This window comes from Rousettus aegyptiacus, unplaced genomic scaffold (assembly GCF_014176215.1).
Source record: "Rousettus aegyptiacus isolate mRouAeg1 unplaced genomic scaffold, mRouAeg1.p scaffold_m13_p_2, whole genome shotgun sequence".
NCBI lineage: Eukaryota > Metazoa > Chordata > Mammalia > Chiroptera > Pteropodidae > Rousettus > Rousettus aegyptiacus.
Genome location: NW_023416295.1, coordinates 51,210,278 through 51,228,969, shown reverse-complemented (window position 1 = coordinate 51,228,969; position 18,692 = coordinate 51,210,278). Strand labels below are relative to the sequence as shown.

Here is an 18,692-nt window from a genome sequence, read left to right as displayed (position 1 = left end):
CTGGGAAGAGGCGTGTGGTTCAGCCCCCAGAAAGCAGAGAAATTGCCTGGTTTAGCCAGGCTGGAGCTGGTCTGGAGTTTTCAAACAAGCAATTAGGCCACCCTCTGGGGTTCAGACTTAATAGGTGATTAGCAAAGCCATGCAATGGCAGTCTGAGCGCCTGTCTGGGCAAGAGGACTCCAGGACACTTGAGCTATGCAGGGGCTGGCAGAGGGAGCAGCACATCTGTGTTCATCTCCTGGGCCACAGGCAGGCTGCATGCAGACTGCTCAGAGGCATGCAGAATTTCCAGCTGTTGCCTGTGTGACCCTCCAGGCCACAGGTAACTATAGTTTGTTTTCACGTTGAGAGCGCTATGGAAAGATTATCCCCAGTCCAAAGCATAAAATTATAGATGGGTGGTGTTCAATGCCTGTGGCCGGGAAGATGCCACTGGCTGTTCTCACATCCATAACCCCCTGACACCTCTCCCACGCAGGTAATTTCAAGAAGCCTCTTCCATCTGCAGTGTTCCTCCAGTGCCCCCTGCTGAGAAAGCTAAACATCGAGCACTCTTTAAAGAGAAATGCTTAAAGGGATTTAGTTGTTTATCATGAAGCAAATATTGAAGGGTGCACTTGGAGCTGAGAGACAATAAACTCAGCACTGACACAAGTATGCCATTTATCATTTATAATGATGGACTATGTGGCAGAGTGCCTTACCACCCCATGTCACTACACAACATAAATGCTTATACTACTGTCTGCGTTTCTCACTATTCCTTCCAAATGGAATAAAATGTGAAGGAATGACTATCAAATCACTTGTTTATTTGTTTGGTTTTTAAAAATTTATTTTGAAATAATTATAGATTTGCGGGAAGTTGCAAACAGTGCGGAGAGATCTTGTGTACGTTTTACTCAGTCTCCTTCAATAGTTAACATCTTACGTAACATTCCATTTTTAAAATGAGGAAATCAACATTGATGCCATGCATATCTGTACTTGTGTGCCATTTTATCACATGTGTAGAATGCTACTTTTATTTGTAGTTATTAATTCTTTATAACAATGGCAATTGAGATACAGTACTTTTCTATCCCCACACAGATCTCCTCCCTTTTGCTATCCGTCTGTAGTTAAACCCACCCCAACCCTACATTCATAACCCCTGGCAACTATTACTCTGTCTACATACTATCTATAATTTTTTTCATTTCAAGAATATTATCTAAATGCAATTATACAGTATGTGAACTTTTGAAATTGGCTTTTTTCACTCAATACCTTTTCATATATATGCTAGATAATGATTTTATCTATTCCACAATCTCTGTCCTTTAATTCTTTTTAGACCCTTTGCATTTTATGTAATAATTGATATTAAATTCATGCACTGCTTAACCACAAGGATATGTTTTGAGAAATGTGTCATTAGGCAATTTTGTAGTTTTACCAACATCATAGAGTACACTTACACAAACCTAGATAGTATAGCCTACTCCACACCTAGGCTATCCAGCATAGTCTACTGCTCCTAGTTTACAAGCCTGTACAGCTTGTTACTTACTGCACAAAACAGCATGAGATTAAATTAAATACAAGAGAAAATGATGCAATTAAAACACACTGATAAGTGTGAGATGTATAAGACTGCTGCCAGCATTACACAATATACCGTTTCACAGCAAAATTTTTTTAAAAATAGAAAATAGTACACTCTAAAATAGTGGTAAATAATATAGTAAATACATAAACCAGTAACATAGTCATTTATTGTCATTATCAAGTATTATTACTACACATGATGAAATGTGCTATACTTTTGTGACTGGCAGCACAGTAGGTTCGTTTACACCAGCATCACCACAAACACGTGAGTGATGCATTGCACTCCGACATTACTACAGTTATGACATTGCGAAGTGATAGGAATTTTCCAGCTTCATTATTCTCTGCGGGACCCCATATGTGGTCCATTCTTGACCCAAACGGCATTGTGAGCCTCATGACTATATCGGGCTTAGGCCGCTATTTCAGTTGTGATATCTTTGTTCCACCTTTTTTGTTTCACTCTTTCCTTTGCCATGCCTTCTGTGAGTTACTTGACTATTTCTTAGAATCCATTTTGGTTTATCTGTGGTGCTTTTTAACATAATGCATATATGATGGCTTTTCCGGTGATTTCTGTAGTATCACATTATATGTATGTAACTTATCAGTCTGTTGGTGTCAGCCCATTGCCAGTTTGAATGAAGCATAGAAACTTTACTTTCTTTATCCCTTTACCCTCCCAAGTTTATAATAACTCCTCTTAATATATCGAGAACCATATCAGACAATATTATACTTTTTGCTTCAAATAGCAAACATAATTTAGAAAATCCAAGAGGAGAAAGTCTAGTACATTTATACATGTGTTTACTCTTTCTAGTGTTCTTTTTTCATTCTTAATGTTCCAAGTTTTCTTCTTTACAATTTTCTTTGTATTTCAAGAACTCACTTTTCCATTATTTTAGGATAATTTTGATAGTCAGAAATTATCTTTGTTTTTCTTTGATAATGTCCTCATTTTCCATTTGCTCCTGAGGGATTATTTTTATAAAAATAGAATATAGGGCTGGTAGTTATTTCTAGTAGCACTTGAGAAATATTGTGCCACTTCTTCCTGGCCTCCGTGGTCGCTGATGAGATATTCACTGTCATTCAAATTGTTTTTCCCGTATAGATAAGGTGAATTGTTTGATGTAGGGGGAAGAAGCCCACACATATTGTCGATGTGTTTCAATATTTGCCTGAGGTATGGCAATTGTTTATTAAGTATTTTCTATCTTGCTCAGTTGCCCCTTTCTCACTTATTTGGCTAAAGAAAGCAAGTGTTTCTTGGATAATTTTCTTCGTTCCCATTGGTGTCTTTGGGTTACTGACTCTTCAAGCCACATGTTCTAGATATAAGAGACCAAAAGAAAACCCAGAAAATTCACAACCATATTGTTCTTCAAATCCCAAAGTCCAAAGGCAGTTTGCTTTCTTTCTACCTTTCAATGTACTTTTTTTAATATAAAATTTCTAGAATTTTAAGCTGCTTTTAGTAGAAGAAATAGAGAAAAATATGTTCATTCCATCCTTATATAGAACCAGAAGTTCCAAATCAGTTTTAAGTATGAGGATATTCTTTTCTATAATAGAAAAATGATTTTGCTCCCCCGCTTGCCTATTTTTCTTCCTCTTAGCTTTTCATTCCTAGCTATGCAGGGTTGGCTCAGAAAATTTTTTTTTATTAAATAACCTTGTGAGGTCACTATTGCCAGCTGTGAAAATGTCTCAACCATTCTCTTGTTAATAAGATCTTTTTCAGCATCTATTTACACATGAGACACAGGCATTTCCAGCATATGTTGATTAAATTCTCAGCATATGTTGATCAGTTTCCCAAACAGATATTCAGGTCTTGTTTGGTTCTACTGTTTTACTGAGTCTTTCTATAATAAGTGACTAATCCAAACTTATTAATTAGCAATATTTTTAAAGCCAAATATTTCAGTCTGTTCAACCTGAATTTGTGGCTTAAAATACCCACTTTCTTCTCCAAAGCACTCCAGTAGGAGGCTCATGTGTAACATAAATACTTGAGTGATTAAAATGATGATATTTCAGGCCAGCTATGAGATTGAGAGTGGAATTAACAAATATTGAGGCGTCTAATACACACTAGAAATTTTATATGCATTATCTAATGTATTCTTCAAAATAAAGCAATGATGTATATAAAATCCATTTACCAATGAAGCTTTTGCAAGGTCATACAGTTAGTAAAATCCAACCTGGAATTGAACTCCTGCTATAAATATAGAGCTAGCCAGCAGTTCATGGACCATTAGTAGACCAATAAATCAATTAACTGGATAGGAAACATTTTTTTTTTTAATTGAAGGATGTCAGAGTAGTAAATATCACCAGATATTTTACATAGTAAAGGAAACAAAGTAAAACAATAATTTCTTTTATGTATATATTTATTAATGTTGCATATATACTGATTCCAATGCATAACTTGTTTTTCATAATGTGGTTTGCTAAGAAGTCTGGAATCATTGTATTAGATGACCTTTGAGACATTTCCAGGCCTTAATCTAAGTGAGATTGTTCTCCATACCCACTGGGCTAATACTTTTCCAGGAAAATACATCATCCCTCAAGAGCAAATTTTATTTTTTAAAGCCTCAAAAGTGCAGTGTAGCATCTCTCGGTAAAAACAGTAAGTGTTTCTATGGCAAAAAAATTGTGCTAGTGTGTAACTCTTGCTACTTATGATTTGTGTGTGTATGTGTGTGTTTCTGGTAAGAGTACCTTTATCCATTTGATTTTTTTCCCCTACTAACTTCAAAATCAATAATAAAAGGTATAATTCTAAACAGTTTCACAATGAGATATGAATTGGACCCACAATACAAGAGACATTGCACTTCAGGAATTAAGGGAGCAGATTCTGGAGTCACACAGATATATTTCCAATCTACCTGCTGTCACTAAGAACCCTGGGCAAATTACTTCTAATTTCCTTACCTAGAAAATAGTAATAATAGCAGCAACTAACTCACTGTAATATGTGATATATATATATATATATATATATACACATACATATATGTATACATATACATACATACATATATACACACACATATATATCAATTTAAAAACATATATACATATATATGTATGTTGTTATCAAAGCATTTGCCTTATAGCAAAAAATTTAATAACTGTTAGCTATTAATCTGTTACTTATGAAGTAAGACATTTGCAGAAACCAAAAATTTCGAAGGAAGTTTTGAACTGTTACATCCTTTTCCTTAGGGTTAAACTTATTAAATTGCCCATTTCTCAGAATGTACTAAACAATGAATGAACATTGTTCAAGTTTTACATTGTAAACACTTTTACACTGATTTAACATAGAAGGAAAAGTAAAGAAAGTATTTTCTAGATTTTGTCTCTTTATTTTCAAATGCCCCTGTGTTGGTTTTCAACCAGGGGAGTTCCCTGGGTGGAATTTGAAAATGGTGCCCATACACTGACGGAGACAAAGAAAGACCGAAAAAAGAGGCAGACTGGTCCAGGTTGAGAGATGGTCGTTTAATCAGCACTGGAACCTACATGCGAGACTTGCCTTGCGTTACTGGAAGATTAGTTCATCTCTGCACCCACCTGCCAGAATCTCAAATGTTTATACAGAGGTCTTAATTGAGGTTAGTCATGTATACAGGCCAGCTGGTATCAACAACACATTACTCTCTCAAGGTTACATTCTTGAAATGGCTTCTAGTGCTAAACAGTGAGCTGAATGTACATTCCAAGGACAAGGGAGGGAGTAAAGAACTTCTGGTTGCCCGAGTTCAGTCTGCTGGTTAACTTATGGTCATATCCTCTCAATGACCTCCTCTGACACTGTGACTGTACCAATCAGTCCTTTCCATAATTTGTCCAATTCTAGGCTAACTGACATAACCTTGTAGAGTAAAGTCAAAAGTGAGAAATTATATAGCAAAGCTGTATTTCCACACTGAGACATAAACTTCAAGAGCTAGCATTCCTAAACATAGTGTTTTGAAAATGACTTCTATGCCTGAGCATATCTTTGATTAAAGGACTTTTAATGTTGCAGGACAACCTGGAGCCACCTATGTTCCCAATGCAGAAAGGCTCCCTGAACTTACTGAGGCAGAAATGGGAATCCACTGATTACCAGAAAAGTGAGTGTTGTCACAAAGGCAGTCATTGCAGGCTCTTCCAGCCTCAAGAAAGCAAATTGCTTCAACCTGAACGAGAGGTAGTGTCAGCCCCGGGACCTCCAGATCCAAGTCTGCCCTGCAGTATAGGAGAAGAGATGTTGAGCTCAGAACCTGAAGAGAAGAGCCCTGAGGACAGGGATGACAACTTCAGGGAATACAGCCAGCAAGAAGTGCTGAAGGAGGATTCTTTGAGTGGTCAGCGCAGAATAGAGCGCTTCTCCATCGCCCTTGATGAGCTGAGGAGTGTGTTTGAGGCTCCTAGGAGTGGAAATAGACCTGCTGGACGAGCTGAATATGGCCAAAAGGTAAGGAGCCACTACTGAGACTCGACATTTACAGTTGATGAGCTGGGTGCTTGCCTAGCTTGCCATTTATTTCTAAGTGTATAGTTTCCCCCTTCACCTGTACTCTAGACAGATGTCCTGAATCAACTATATAATATGGCATGAAATGTGGCATCCTCTGTTATTGACTTTCTCTATGGTCTGTTCCAATGGGGACTTGACCTCCTTTCACTCCCACTGAAACTGCTCTGACAGGTTGGTCCTCTTATGCTTATGTTTATGTGCGTGCCTTGTTTCCACAACTAGGTTGTAAGTTCCTTAGAGGCAAGGACAATTCCTTACCGCTCTTTGTATTTTAAACATCTAACAAATGGCGCTGCATTTAGCTAGAGCTCAGTGAGAATTTATCAGTAATGGTGGTGAAATGGAACAAGTGAAGGCTTTGCAACCACAGTGACCTAGATTTTAATCCTAAAATCTGCCATTTATATCCCTAGGTGCATGACACTTAACCTCATGAATACAGATGTCTTAATCTGCTACTTTACAGGGCTCTTGTGAGGATTATTGATAATATATTTAAACCATAAACATAGTGTCTGAAATATTTTTCAATGCATAATGCTCATGCCTCAGTGATTATGGTGTACTATAATGTCATATTTAAAATATGTCTATTAGCTAATGGGGTCATTTCATCAAATGCAGAAAACAGGATTAGCAACATCATTAATGAAGACCACATTTGTATTTCTGTTGTCAGTTAAAAGCAATCACTGTTTAAACTGAAATTGCTTGAATTTATTACTTATTATCGCCTCTACATAGAAGATTATAGTTGAATTTCAGAAATAATAAATGATCTCAGGTTTTCCATTGGGAAGCAAACTCTATGCTTTGTTAAGTTTTTACATAGTGACATTATCAAGAATGTACAGTCCTAGTCATGTTAATAGATAATTAGCCTTCAGAGAAGGCTTTACAGAAGTAGAAATTTTTTCAAAATAAATTATTTTTCTAATACTTTCTTCCAGTTTTCCTGGGACATATATACTAGTTATAGCAAATGACTCCACTTGGTTTAATCAGAATAAGAAATATGAAGTTATATTTATGAGGTTATACCGAAACTAGAGGATTTTCCAAAAATACAACGATTTACCAATCCCTAATTGGAGAATTTTCTTTCCCTCTTTTTTATTCTACAGATGCAATTCTTTTGTTTATAGCTTTATAATATCTTTTAGATGGATGTCTAGGGATTCAGATACAATTAATATATATTTACAATGTCATTTATTTCTTATCTCAATAAGTTAATAACAGTAAAATCATAGAAAAAGGTTTCCATTCAGTTTCTGCTGACTCGTGTGTATAACAGGTTTGGACATTTATCTGAGATAACTGACAAAGAAATTGTCAAAAATAGAAAAAAGTCATCCTTATAAATTATATAATATTACCTATCCTCTTCTGGAGCAGATGTAGTTACTTAAATGCAATGTTGAGAAAATGAATCATCATTAAGAGGTTCTAGTTGAAATGTGAGATTACTACTATTGGTATAGTATGTGATTTTGGATCTAGTGCCCATAAAAATAGTTATGGAAAGAAGCAAATATATGAAAACCTCCATTTGGTTTGCAAAAATGAAATTTTGTTAGCATATTTAATACACTGTGTTCTACGTATTTTAAGGTACTATGTCATAATATGGTATTTTCCTAAGTGTATGAAACATGGATTGTACATTGAAAATTTCTCTTTCACACATGGTTTTAATAATCAGTTTGTATGAATGAGTCTTAGGAATGTTTGCAAAGGTCTCTACATAAATTCCATATGACTTCTAGAACAAGGAGAAAAAAAGAAAAAGAAAAAGGGGAAGCCAATGAGGACTGAACTTGCTTTCTTCCAGTGAAGGATTTTTGTTACTAGGCATCTGAAAAGAATCCTGATTTAACTTAATTCAAAATTGTGTATTTCATGCCAAAGCATAGTAATTATATGCAATATAACCCTTTTCTATTGATCCTTTTCTTCTTTATCTTATCAATATTTATGCCATTATTATAAAGTAATGAGATATTTATTTGCATAAATCATGCAAAAATATTTTAGCTACTTTATAACTATGACACATATTTATGGAGACTCTAGTGGGATATTGATGATGTGAGGCAAAGTATTCAATATTTATGATATTGAAAGCAAGGTCAAAAAATAATTTTAGATAAGAAAAGTTCTTGGAATTAGCAAATCATCTCAACAATAATAAACAATGAACTGCATTTCGATGTTGCTATTGAAGGAAACTCCAACATTGGGCACTTGTTTAAAAAATATTAATATATTGAGGTTTAATCTAAAGTTCGTAGAATTTTTAAAGATGTGAAATATTATATACGTAAATAAATAAGACACACATATTTGTTTAAAGCATTTTCTACAAAAGTAAAAAAATATGTCTGTTTATAAGAATGCCAATTTAAGAATAGTTTGGTTTAGGAAAGTATTTGTTAATTGGAAAAAGGACCTGCAAGAGTCAATATTATTTTCTATAAGTATGAAAATTCATTAAAGAGAAATTATCTCAACCTCCATAAAATATTCACTCTATTATAAAGCTTTTGTTAAAAACAATTTATCCTAATATTATTATAATAGAAAATGAGACATTCTTAAAATAATTTTGCCTGCTGACATTTTATAATTTCTAAAGAAGGATACATCCCATTGTTATCATTTCTAAAACACCCTATAAAAGCAATTTACAATGAACTTTTAAACTGAAGATTTTTATGCTCATGAGGCAGACTCTAATTCAAAGGGATAGATTCACATAGGCATTATTCCAAATAAATGGTGTGGAACATGATTTTAAAAGTTTTTGAGTTTACGAGAATCTATGATTGTAAATTTTGGAGATAATATCAAATTCACTTGCAACACTAAGAAATACATTGTTATTATATAATGCAATGTATCGGTTAGCTTTTGCTGCATAACGAACCACCCCAAAATTAGCAGCTTTAAATATTAAGCATTTATTATTGCTTACAAGTTTCTGCTGAGCTGAGTTCATCTAGTCTTTTCTAGTCTCACTTAATCTGTTCCCAAGTCATTTGAGGTTTGGCTATTCTAAGATAGGTATAGATCTAGGACAGCTCAGCTCCACCCCATGTGATCTCATCTCTTCCAGCATATTGCCTAGATTTATGCACAGGTCATAGGAATTTTAAAAGAGAAAGCAGAAGTGCATCAAACTTCTGCTGAGAACTTGCACCACTTCTCTATGTTCTGTTGGTCAAAATAATCTCAATACAAGCCAGATTAATAATGGGCTGAAATAGACTCTACCTCTTGATGGGGAAGATTGCAAAATCACATTTACAAAGGTAAATAGGTATAAGGAGAGGAATAATTGCAGTCATTTGTAGACAATCTGCCATAGGAAGTTTACTTAAATATATTCAAGAACCAGAATGGTTTAACCTATCATAGATTAGTGCCAAAATCAAAAAGAAGCTCTTATACAAAAGGATCTATGTTATTGGTGGACAAAACTCATGTCTTATTCTTCTTTTAGATTCAATTAAGTAACCACATTGATGATAGTTATTGTGGAAGGAAGAACAATGACCTCCCAAAGATGTCCATATTCTAAGCCCCATGTCACCTGACATGGCAAAAGTGACTTTGCAAGTGTGACTAAGTTAAGGATATTGAGGTGCAAAAATTTTTCTGAATTATCTTAGGTAAGAACTGAGTATTTATAAGAGGGAGTTAAGAATGTCAGAATGAGAGTCAAAATCAGAGGCATGATGACAGAAGCAGAGATAGAAGTGGTGAAGGGCCATGACCCGAGGAATGTGAGTAGCCTCTACAAACTGGAAAAAGCCAGGAAACCAGTTCCCTCCTAGAACATTCGGAAGGAATGCAGCCCTGCCTATACCTTGACTTAAGCACAGTGAATCTGATTTCAGACTTTGACTTCTGAAACTATGAGATAATACATCGGTGTTAAATTTGCCATTAAATTTGTGGCAATTTGTTACAGCAGCAATAGGAAACTAATATAGTTATATTGTAGGTTTTGTTAAAGTGTTAAGAAATGGTTGGGTAGTACATGATTTTGGAGTTTGTCTTTGTTCTTTCCTGATAAACATATTCCCTATTTCAGAATCACATCTTTGACTTTCTTCTATTTATAGTTGATGGTAAGAATGCTTATAATTTTAAGTCATCGAATAGCACTAACAAATTTTAGTTCTCAATGATAAGTATTTTATGTGTAACACAGAGTCACTTAAAATAGTGAATTTCTCAGAAACAGAAGGAGTTTGAGGGAAAAAGAGAGAAAAGGAAAGAAAAGAGAGAAGAAGGGAGGAGGAGTGGAAGGGGTGAGAGACAGAGGGGAAGGTGGAGGGAGAGGGAGAGGGAGAAGGAGAAAGGGAAGAGGAAATGAAAGAACAATTATATAGAGAATATTATAAAAGAACAAATAAACACAAATATTAGTGGGATATACATGCTTACATTCATGTTTCTTCTATGGGTGATATAGTTTATGTGGAATATGCAAGCAATTTTTTTAAAAAATGAACTTAATTCTGGCTGGACAGTTCTGAATAGTAGTTGTATTTATACTAATTTGGAGCAGAACAAGTTGATGTAAATTATTTTTTTCTAGTTCCCAGTTGTTATCCAGGCAGCTGGGACAGTGGGGCCACTGAGAAGTGCCCTAAAGGATCCCTTCAGCCTTCACTGTGATTCCACTGTAAATAAGGAGTTTCTTGATTCAGTTAAATAATTAATTTTACCTTTATTTCATTCATGTCTTTAGACTTCAAATGACAAGTTATCTGATTTTCACAGACTTCCTGTGTTTTCGATTCACAATTATAATCTTTCTCCAAAATTCTACTCACTTGTACAGTCAGATTGAATTTACATAATGCCCCAACAGAGACTGTTCCATTCATTTACTTAGGCCCTAGGTTGACAAAGACCATTCAACATGAGCTTACTTGATAAAAAAAAAAAAAAAAAAAAAAAAAAAAAAAAAAAAAAAGGAAGTGCAATCACCACATCCTAGCCATGTTGCCTTAGAATGCATCGATTCCATCTCTTTTATAATTGGAGACTTGATGAAGAGCATTAATATACAATATTAAGGGACCATGGGACTGTGGATTTATATGTGCATCAACAATTATTAAACATGACATAAATAATTAAATATGGTACAGTTTTCAGAATGTTATTTTCATTTCTTCCAATAATCAAGGGCTCTGGTTTTTCATTTAATGACCAATTTGTCATTTTTACTTTTTACATAAAATCAGGCCTTTAAAAGTACAGGTGAATCATGGCTTGCAGTTTGGCTTCCTCTACAAAATTACTTCATTAGATACTTGAAATTATGTTTGCCTCTTAAACTCAGGCATGTTGGGACTTGGGGATTAATTTATTCCTAATCTCAGAGTAGGAATCACTACTTTTCAGGCAGTTACTTCTGTCACAGCCTTCTGACTCTCCATCTCCGACCCTCCTCTCATTAACGTTTCTGAGATAACTTCTATTCAGCACGATATATTTTGTAAAAGCATTTAACAGGAGATTACAGTCTTGAAATTATTGCTGAAAAATATGTCTACCAAATTCTCAAAAATTAAAAGCTATTTTTTTTCTATGGGAAGAGTTTTGAAGATCTTTGAAGAAATAAAATATTTTTTCTTTGCTTGAAAAATAAGCAAGTAGTTTTTTTATAAAGCCGAAGTAAATATTTTTCTAAGAAAGATTACTACCTTTTTGTGTTATAGGACATATTATACAGAATCATAATTTTTATTTCATCATAGCATATAAAAACATATTTTATGACTATGGGTCAGTTGGAAACCTTGGCTCAGCTACTTCCTCATTGTTTGCATTTGAATGAATTATTTCATCTCATTAATGCTAAATAAATTTCCACAAATATAGAATGAGAAAATTAATACAGCACAGGATTTTTGTCAAGATAAATTATGTAACACCTAAACAGAAAGAGGTATTTAAAAGGTAATGCCAAATTAAAATTAAGAAATAACACCAAAATAGCACCAAATGAATATTTCTTCTGTTCTCTCTTCTCTGATACCATTTCTGTAACTCAGTACATATCCTTGGGGAAAATATTTAGTCTCAATGGACTTCTGTTTTCTCACCTAGAAAGGCAGAGTCTTTCATTATATGGCTTCTAAAAGTAGAAAGTTGCTTTGGGCAAAGCAACTTTTATTTCAAATCTGACTTCTTAGTTTTTTGGGGAGGCCCCACTTAGAAGGGTCTTTATTAAATATTCAGTGGAACAAATGCTAATGAAACTTTCAAAAATGAGTTACGATCTCATTTTGAGATGATGAGACAACCGCCATTTGTTAAACTACAGTTTTCAAAGCTTTACAGAGATATGTTTACCACTTTCATTGTGCTTTCCAATTACAAACTCAAAATTTAAATCTAAAAGAGGTGAGATTTGCAGGGTATAAAAGTATTTATTGTATTTACACAGAGAGAGAGAGAGAGAGAGAGAGAGAGAGAGAGAGAGAGAGAGAGAAATTAAACTTAGACTCAATGACACCACAAGTATGATGTTTTGTTTCATTTTATGCAGCTTTTTCTAATGAATAATTTATTTGTTTTTTCCAAGTAATGTTGTGTTCTTTTATTGTTCATTTCACACACTAGTATGTTTATTTTACGGTCTCTTGTCCAATGTTTAATGTTAGTTGGAAAAAAATAGCTCTGTGATCTGATCGCAAAATTTCCAACAAACACATTTGCAAGGCTTTAGGAGGAAACTACCATCTTGTCTCATTTGTGTCTCACAGTTGTATATGTATATGTATATGTGTATGTGTATGTGTATGTGTAAGTGTATATGTATATATGTATATATGTATATATGTATACATACACACACCCACACAGTCAAATATGATATTGTAGGGGAACATTCTATAAACAGCTGGTCATTGTTCTTCAAAAGTGGTAAGGCCATATTGGGCAAATACTAAAAACTGCCATAGACTGGAGACGTGACAACTAAAGTTAGAATGGGATCTGCTATTGAATCTTGGACCAGAAAAGAGGGCATTAGTGGGAAAAGGGGCAAAATTCTAATAAAGTCTGATTATTACTTGGTTTCAAAATCATAAATTGGTTAAATAAAATGTTGAGAGAAAGCTATAAAAATAGTATGTAGGAATTCTCTGTATTATTTTTGCAAACTTTTTCTAAGTCTAACATTATTTCAAAATAAAAAGTTCAGTAATTGTTATGATCATCGTTGAGGCTTTAGCACTGCGGAGTAGAGGATTGTGGCCTCTTTTATTGTGATTTTCCAAACCTTTTTTTATGATAATTTATTATATTAGAATTATATGTTATTCTTATATCCCCTTGAAGAATGTGATCCTTAGCTCCTTACTCCTGTACTTTTAAAATGTTAGAAGTTTCAGCCTATAATCTCAGGATCTCTGCAATTATTTTCCTAGCAAAGCAAATTTAAGAAGCCTAATCAGTAATTCAGAAACTGAGTGTGTGGACAGCCTATGGTCAGATCTGCTTTAAATTTATATCCAGTTTTCACTCACTGAATTCCACTATATTTTCAGGAGTAGAATTCTTCTCTTTTTGCTGTCGTTGTAATTATCGTTGTTTATACCATTGGTAATGTCTTGACTACAGAGCTTCCAAGTCCTTGCTTCAGTTTTAGTAACTCAAATTATCTTTTATCACCAACTCAAACTCCAGAAGCCATAACTATTGCTTTCTGATGCTGATTTGACAGCGGGCTTTAATCTTTTTAATGCATTGCCATCCACTCCAAAATGCTCACCCTCTTTATTTAGCAGGGATTGGGGGTGGGGGGACATATAATATATTGTCTTTTGATAGATTTCCCAATTGCTCCTAAAGTTTTTTTTCCTACTCTTTGGAGCTAGGTCCTCTGATGGCCAAATTCATTTACTCCATAGATTTTCCTGTCTGGTTTTTCTCACTGCAAACTGAACCTCAGGGTTGATATGTAAAGTTTTCTTTAATGTAATTGCCTTTTGCTATTCCTCAAATGAAGTTCTTTATCTGAACTTAAAAGTCTGAAATCTTTTGTCGGAGTTGAAATTCAAGGTATGCAGTATGGAGAGCAGTGCAGGCCCTGAGAATTCAGAATGGATGTATCTGTAACAACAGGGACAGTGGTACTCTCTTCCTAGACATCAAGCAACGTTTAGATACCAAACTGTATCCTTATTTTAGTATTTGTTTAGCACTCACTATATTGTGCATGGAAAACAAATGGTTAACACATTTTTCTACTAGGAAAAATATTTCCATATCTATTTAATGCATAGTGAGGAGTGAGTGCAATGAGTTCCAAACACCTGAATCAAATTCAAGCTCCATTACTGTTTCTCATCTACAACTACCAAATATGATGATTTATGATACTTAATAGTATACTAACTTGTTTCATGTCAGTGTAAGTCATTTATTGGATGCCATGAGACAAATTGCTTTTAAGCATGGTAATGCATCATAATGTACGCTGTTCTCTTTCCTGCCCCCAACCCTTCATTTGTGGAAGCATGTCAGGAGCATACATTTAAATGAAACAAAATGTTCTGATTTCAGCCTTGAAATCAGAATTTTTTTATTAATGGTAAAGATGATGTAAGATATTTCCATTCTGATCATAATGATTTTATAATTTAATATGTAATCTCTTTCCCATTTACCTTTATTTTTGAGTGTTAGGAAGAAATTTTTCCTTGTGTCTTGACATATATTTGAAATTCTCATAGGAAAAGAAATTCAAGCTATGAAATAATAACAACAAACCAGGAGTTCCACGGACAAATTCTCATTCATTCTCATTCTCATTCTCATTCTCATTCTCATTCTCATTCTCATTCTCATTCTCATTCTCATTCTCATTCATTTTCTCTCTCTCTCTCTCTCTCTCTCTCTCTCTCTCTCTCTCTCTCTCACACTCACACACACACACACACACACAAATGCATAAGTTTTTAAAATATTTCCTATTTAAAAGTAAATTTGAGAGGTTGTGGGACGTATATGTCAATGCCTCTAAAACTTACTTATCCAGCACCAGCAATTATGTTTTTACTGAGATATGATTTGAGTGTGCTCTTTGGTTTATAGCTATGGGCTTTTTTGCAGGGCCCATACATTCTTGAGGTTATCTCTGAATGCCTCACCTCATCCTAATATTGGTCTGCTCCTAGGCCTCTAGAGGAAGAGGCACTGTGCTGCTGCTAATGGCTAGCAAGTAGTAATTATTGAGCACTGAGTATTTGTCAAGCACTGTGCTTCATGGGCATTGCTGCCATTTAATACTCCTAGCTACCTTAGCAGGTAAAAGTTATCATTATTCCCATTTTACAGCTATGGAGTAGAGAAATAAAATAACTTGGTAAGTAATAGAGCAGGGATTTGAACCCATTTCAGAACGTACAATATTTAAATACCACTCTCTGGATTCATGCTGTCCATTTTCATACAGGATCTCACTGCTATGTTTCTGGTACGGATGGGTCCTAGACAGTCATAGAAATCACCAGAACTTTTAAACTTTCATTGCCACAGAAACTACCACGTATACTCAATTCTAAGATACAGGCTTTTTGGCTTGTTAACATCTTTGAAATTGACATGCTTTTTATAGTCGATGGCATTTCATAGTTTGTCAGGATTCCCCCCTTTGCTGGGGGTACATAAAATAGTGATGCCTTTTTACTTTTGATAAAACATGGCATAACTAAAATGCATATTTTGAATACATATAATAAGTTCTCAAACATTTATTGTGCGCCTAAAATGTGCTAAACACTTTACATATATTTTTCTCTTTGTTTTCATAACTACCCTATGAGTTAAGTTAGGTCAGCATCACCGTAGTGCAGATAAGAAAACAGAGGCTTAGTATATCATTTTTGCCTGTGAAGTATACTTACCTCTCTGAAGAAGTGGTTGACGAATCTAACCCAAACAGGCTGAGTCCAGAGACTTTACCCTTAAATTCTGAGGAAGCTAGTTTTTGTATTGTGCTTATTTGGTTAATAGAGTTTTAAGTAAGCTGAAATTTTCTAGTGTACTGGACAAGTAACTTTGTGCAAATTAACTTTCACACTAACAAGGAGTTTTATAAAGAGGTGAAAGCAATCAACGTTGGGTTGTTGAAAGAATAAATATTATATTTCTTTCTTTTTTCAGGGGCTGGGAGTAGAAGCAGAGATTAATTTAGTGCAACCTGACCTAAAGAAAGGTATTTAGAGATATTTGAAGAAAAAGAGAGAGAGAAATAGAGGTTTGAAAAAAAAGAGAACACTTCTTTGGTAGTTTAGTTTATCCTGCTCATTCTCCTTCAACTCCTCATCTCTCAGTTTCTCTTTCCACTTTTCACTTCCTACCTAGCCCTCGTCACTTCCTACCCAGGTTACTACAATATCTTCCTTTCCAGGATCTTAGTCCTGGAGTAAACCCTTTTTGTGCAGGCTTGATCTCAGTGAATTAGTCTCAGCTCCTCTGGTTCCCACAGCTGTGAACTTTGTGTACCATATTATATTCTTGCATATATCATATACATGCATTCTACTTTATAGTGCTTCATTGCCAATTATGTAGTCAGTAGCCACATATAGTTATTTTAATTTCAATTAAAATTAAATTAAATTAAAAATCTACTTCCTTAGTTGCACTAGCCATAGTTCAGGTTCTTAATAGCTCCAGGTGGCTAGTGGGTACTATATTAGATTGCATGGATATAAAACATTTCTATCACTGTAGAAAGTTTTATTGGGCATTGTGCTCTATTGACTCTAATACAGGGCTCCAACTTCCCCACTTAGAATGCTCTTAGTGTTTCTAGGTGCTCTCAAGTCTTTCTGATTTATTTCTGCCTTTTCACTTCATACATACCTCAAGTAGACTATGCCTAGCTTTCTCTTTTTCATTTTGTCCTTAAATGCTCAGATGTACTGTGTTGGTGGAACCTATCCACACAGCAATGCCAAGGGATGGAGAACGCAGTGCAACATGAATCTGCTTGCAATAACTTATTTGTCATGAATGCCAAGCATATTACTGGGACTAATTGTATCCTTTATATAAAGCCCAAAAGGAGCTTCTCAAGCAAGCTTAGATGGATTTTCTTATTTAATGAAAAAAAAAAATTTAATCTATTTCTCTCTTATGGGTCTTTATTCCATACAAACACTTGCTTAGCAGTGCTGCATTGGGCCTCTTTAGGCCTGTACACAGGTTTTTTGGTTTCCTTCAACTATTGTATCATAATAATATTCCAGAGCTTGATGTCTCCTTTTTAAAAAATTTATAGACTTTTTTATAGAGCAGTTTCATGTTTAGAGAAAAATTAGATGAAAAGTATACAGTTCTCACGTGCCCTCTCCCTCCAAGCTCCATTTTCCCCTATTAACATCTTCCATTAGTGAGCTACATTTGTTAAAGTCGATGAGCCATTATCGACACATCATTCTTAACTAAGGTTCATAGTTTACACTAGAGTTCACTCTTTGCGTTGTACATTCTATGGGTTTTGACAAATACATAATGACACGTGTCCACCATTACTATGTCATCTAAAATACTCTCATTGCCCTAAAAATCCTCTGTGTTCTGCCTATTCATCTGTCCTTCCTTCCCCCCTTGGCCCCTGGCAATCACTGACCTTTTTGCTGTCTCCATTGTTTTGCCTTTTCCAGAATGTCATATAGTTGGAATCATACAGTATGTAGCTTTTTAGATTGGCTTTTTTCACTTAGCAATATGCATGTCTTTTTGTAGCTTAATAACTCATTTATTTAGACTGCTGGAAATAATATTTCATTGTATGGATGCACCGTAGTTTGTTTATCCATTCAGCTACTGAAGGACATCTTGGTTGCTTCCAAGTTTTTGCAGTCAGGAATAAAGCTGCTGAAAACATTTGTACATAGGATTTTGTGTGAACATAAGTTTTCAACTGATTCAAACACTAACTAAAGAGTATAATTGCTGGATCATAAGGTAAGAATGTGTAGCTTTTTAAGATACTGCCAAACTCTCTTCCAAAGCGTTTGTACCATTTTGCATTCTCACCAGCAATGAATGAGAATTCTGGTACCTCCATATACTTGCCAGCATTTGGAGTTCTCAGTGTTTTGAATTTTACTCATTCTAATAATCGAATAGTGGTTCGATGTTCCTTTTCTATTTATTATGTCTTGTTGATACTTAAGTGACTTGTTTAATTTTTCACTACTCTTGGTTGGTTCTGATTTGGGGACATAAGCTTGTTTACTTTTGTTTATGAAATATACACTTCTAGTCCTGTCTTATGTATTTTTTTTTTACTCTGTATCCTTTCAATTATAATTCCCCAGACATTTTATCATTTAAGCATAGATTACACATTTCTTTCTTTTCTTTTCTTTCTCTCTCTCTCTCTCTCTCTCTCTCTCTTTCTTTCTTTCTTTCTTTCTTTCTTTCTTTCTTTCTTTCTTCCTTTCTTTCTTTCTTTCTTCTTTCCTTTATTTATTTATTTTTTAAAGAAAGATAACCAGTG

The 18,692-nt window shown here is 34.5% G+C and overlaps 1 protein-coding gene across 1 annotated transcript in view; it reads left to right on the top strand.

Moving 5' to 3' along the window:
• The window catches only part of LOC107521057, a 152,615-nt gene that overhangs the window by 4,921 nt on the left and 129,002 nt on the right, over positions 1-18,692 (top strand). The window contains exon 2 of the mRNA XM_016165443.2: positions 5,651-6,082. Within this exon, the coding sequence (XP_016020929.2) occupies positions 5,651-6,082 (432 nt within the window). The remainder of the gene's footprint in view (positions 1-5,650; positions 6,083-18,692) is intronic.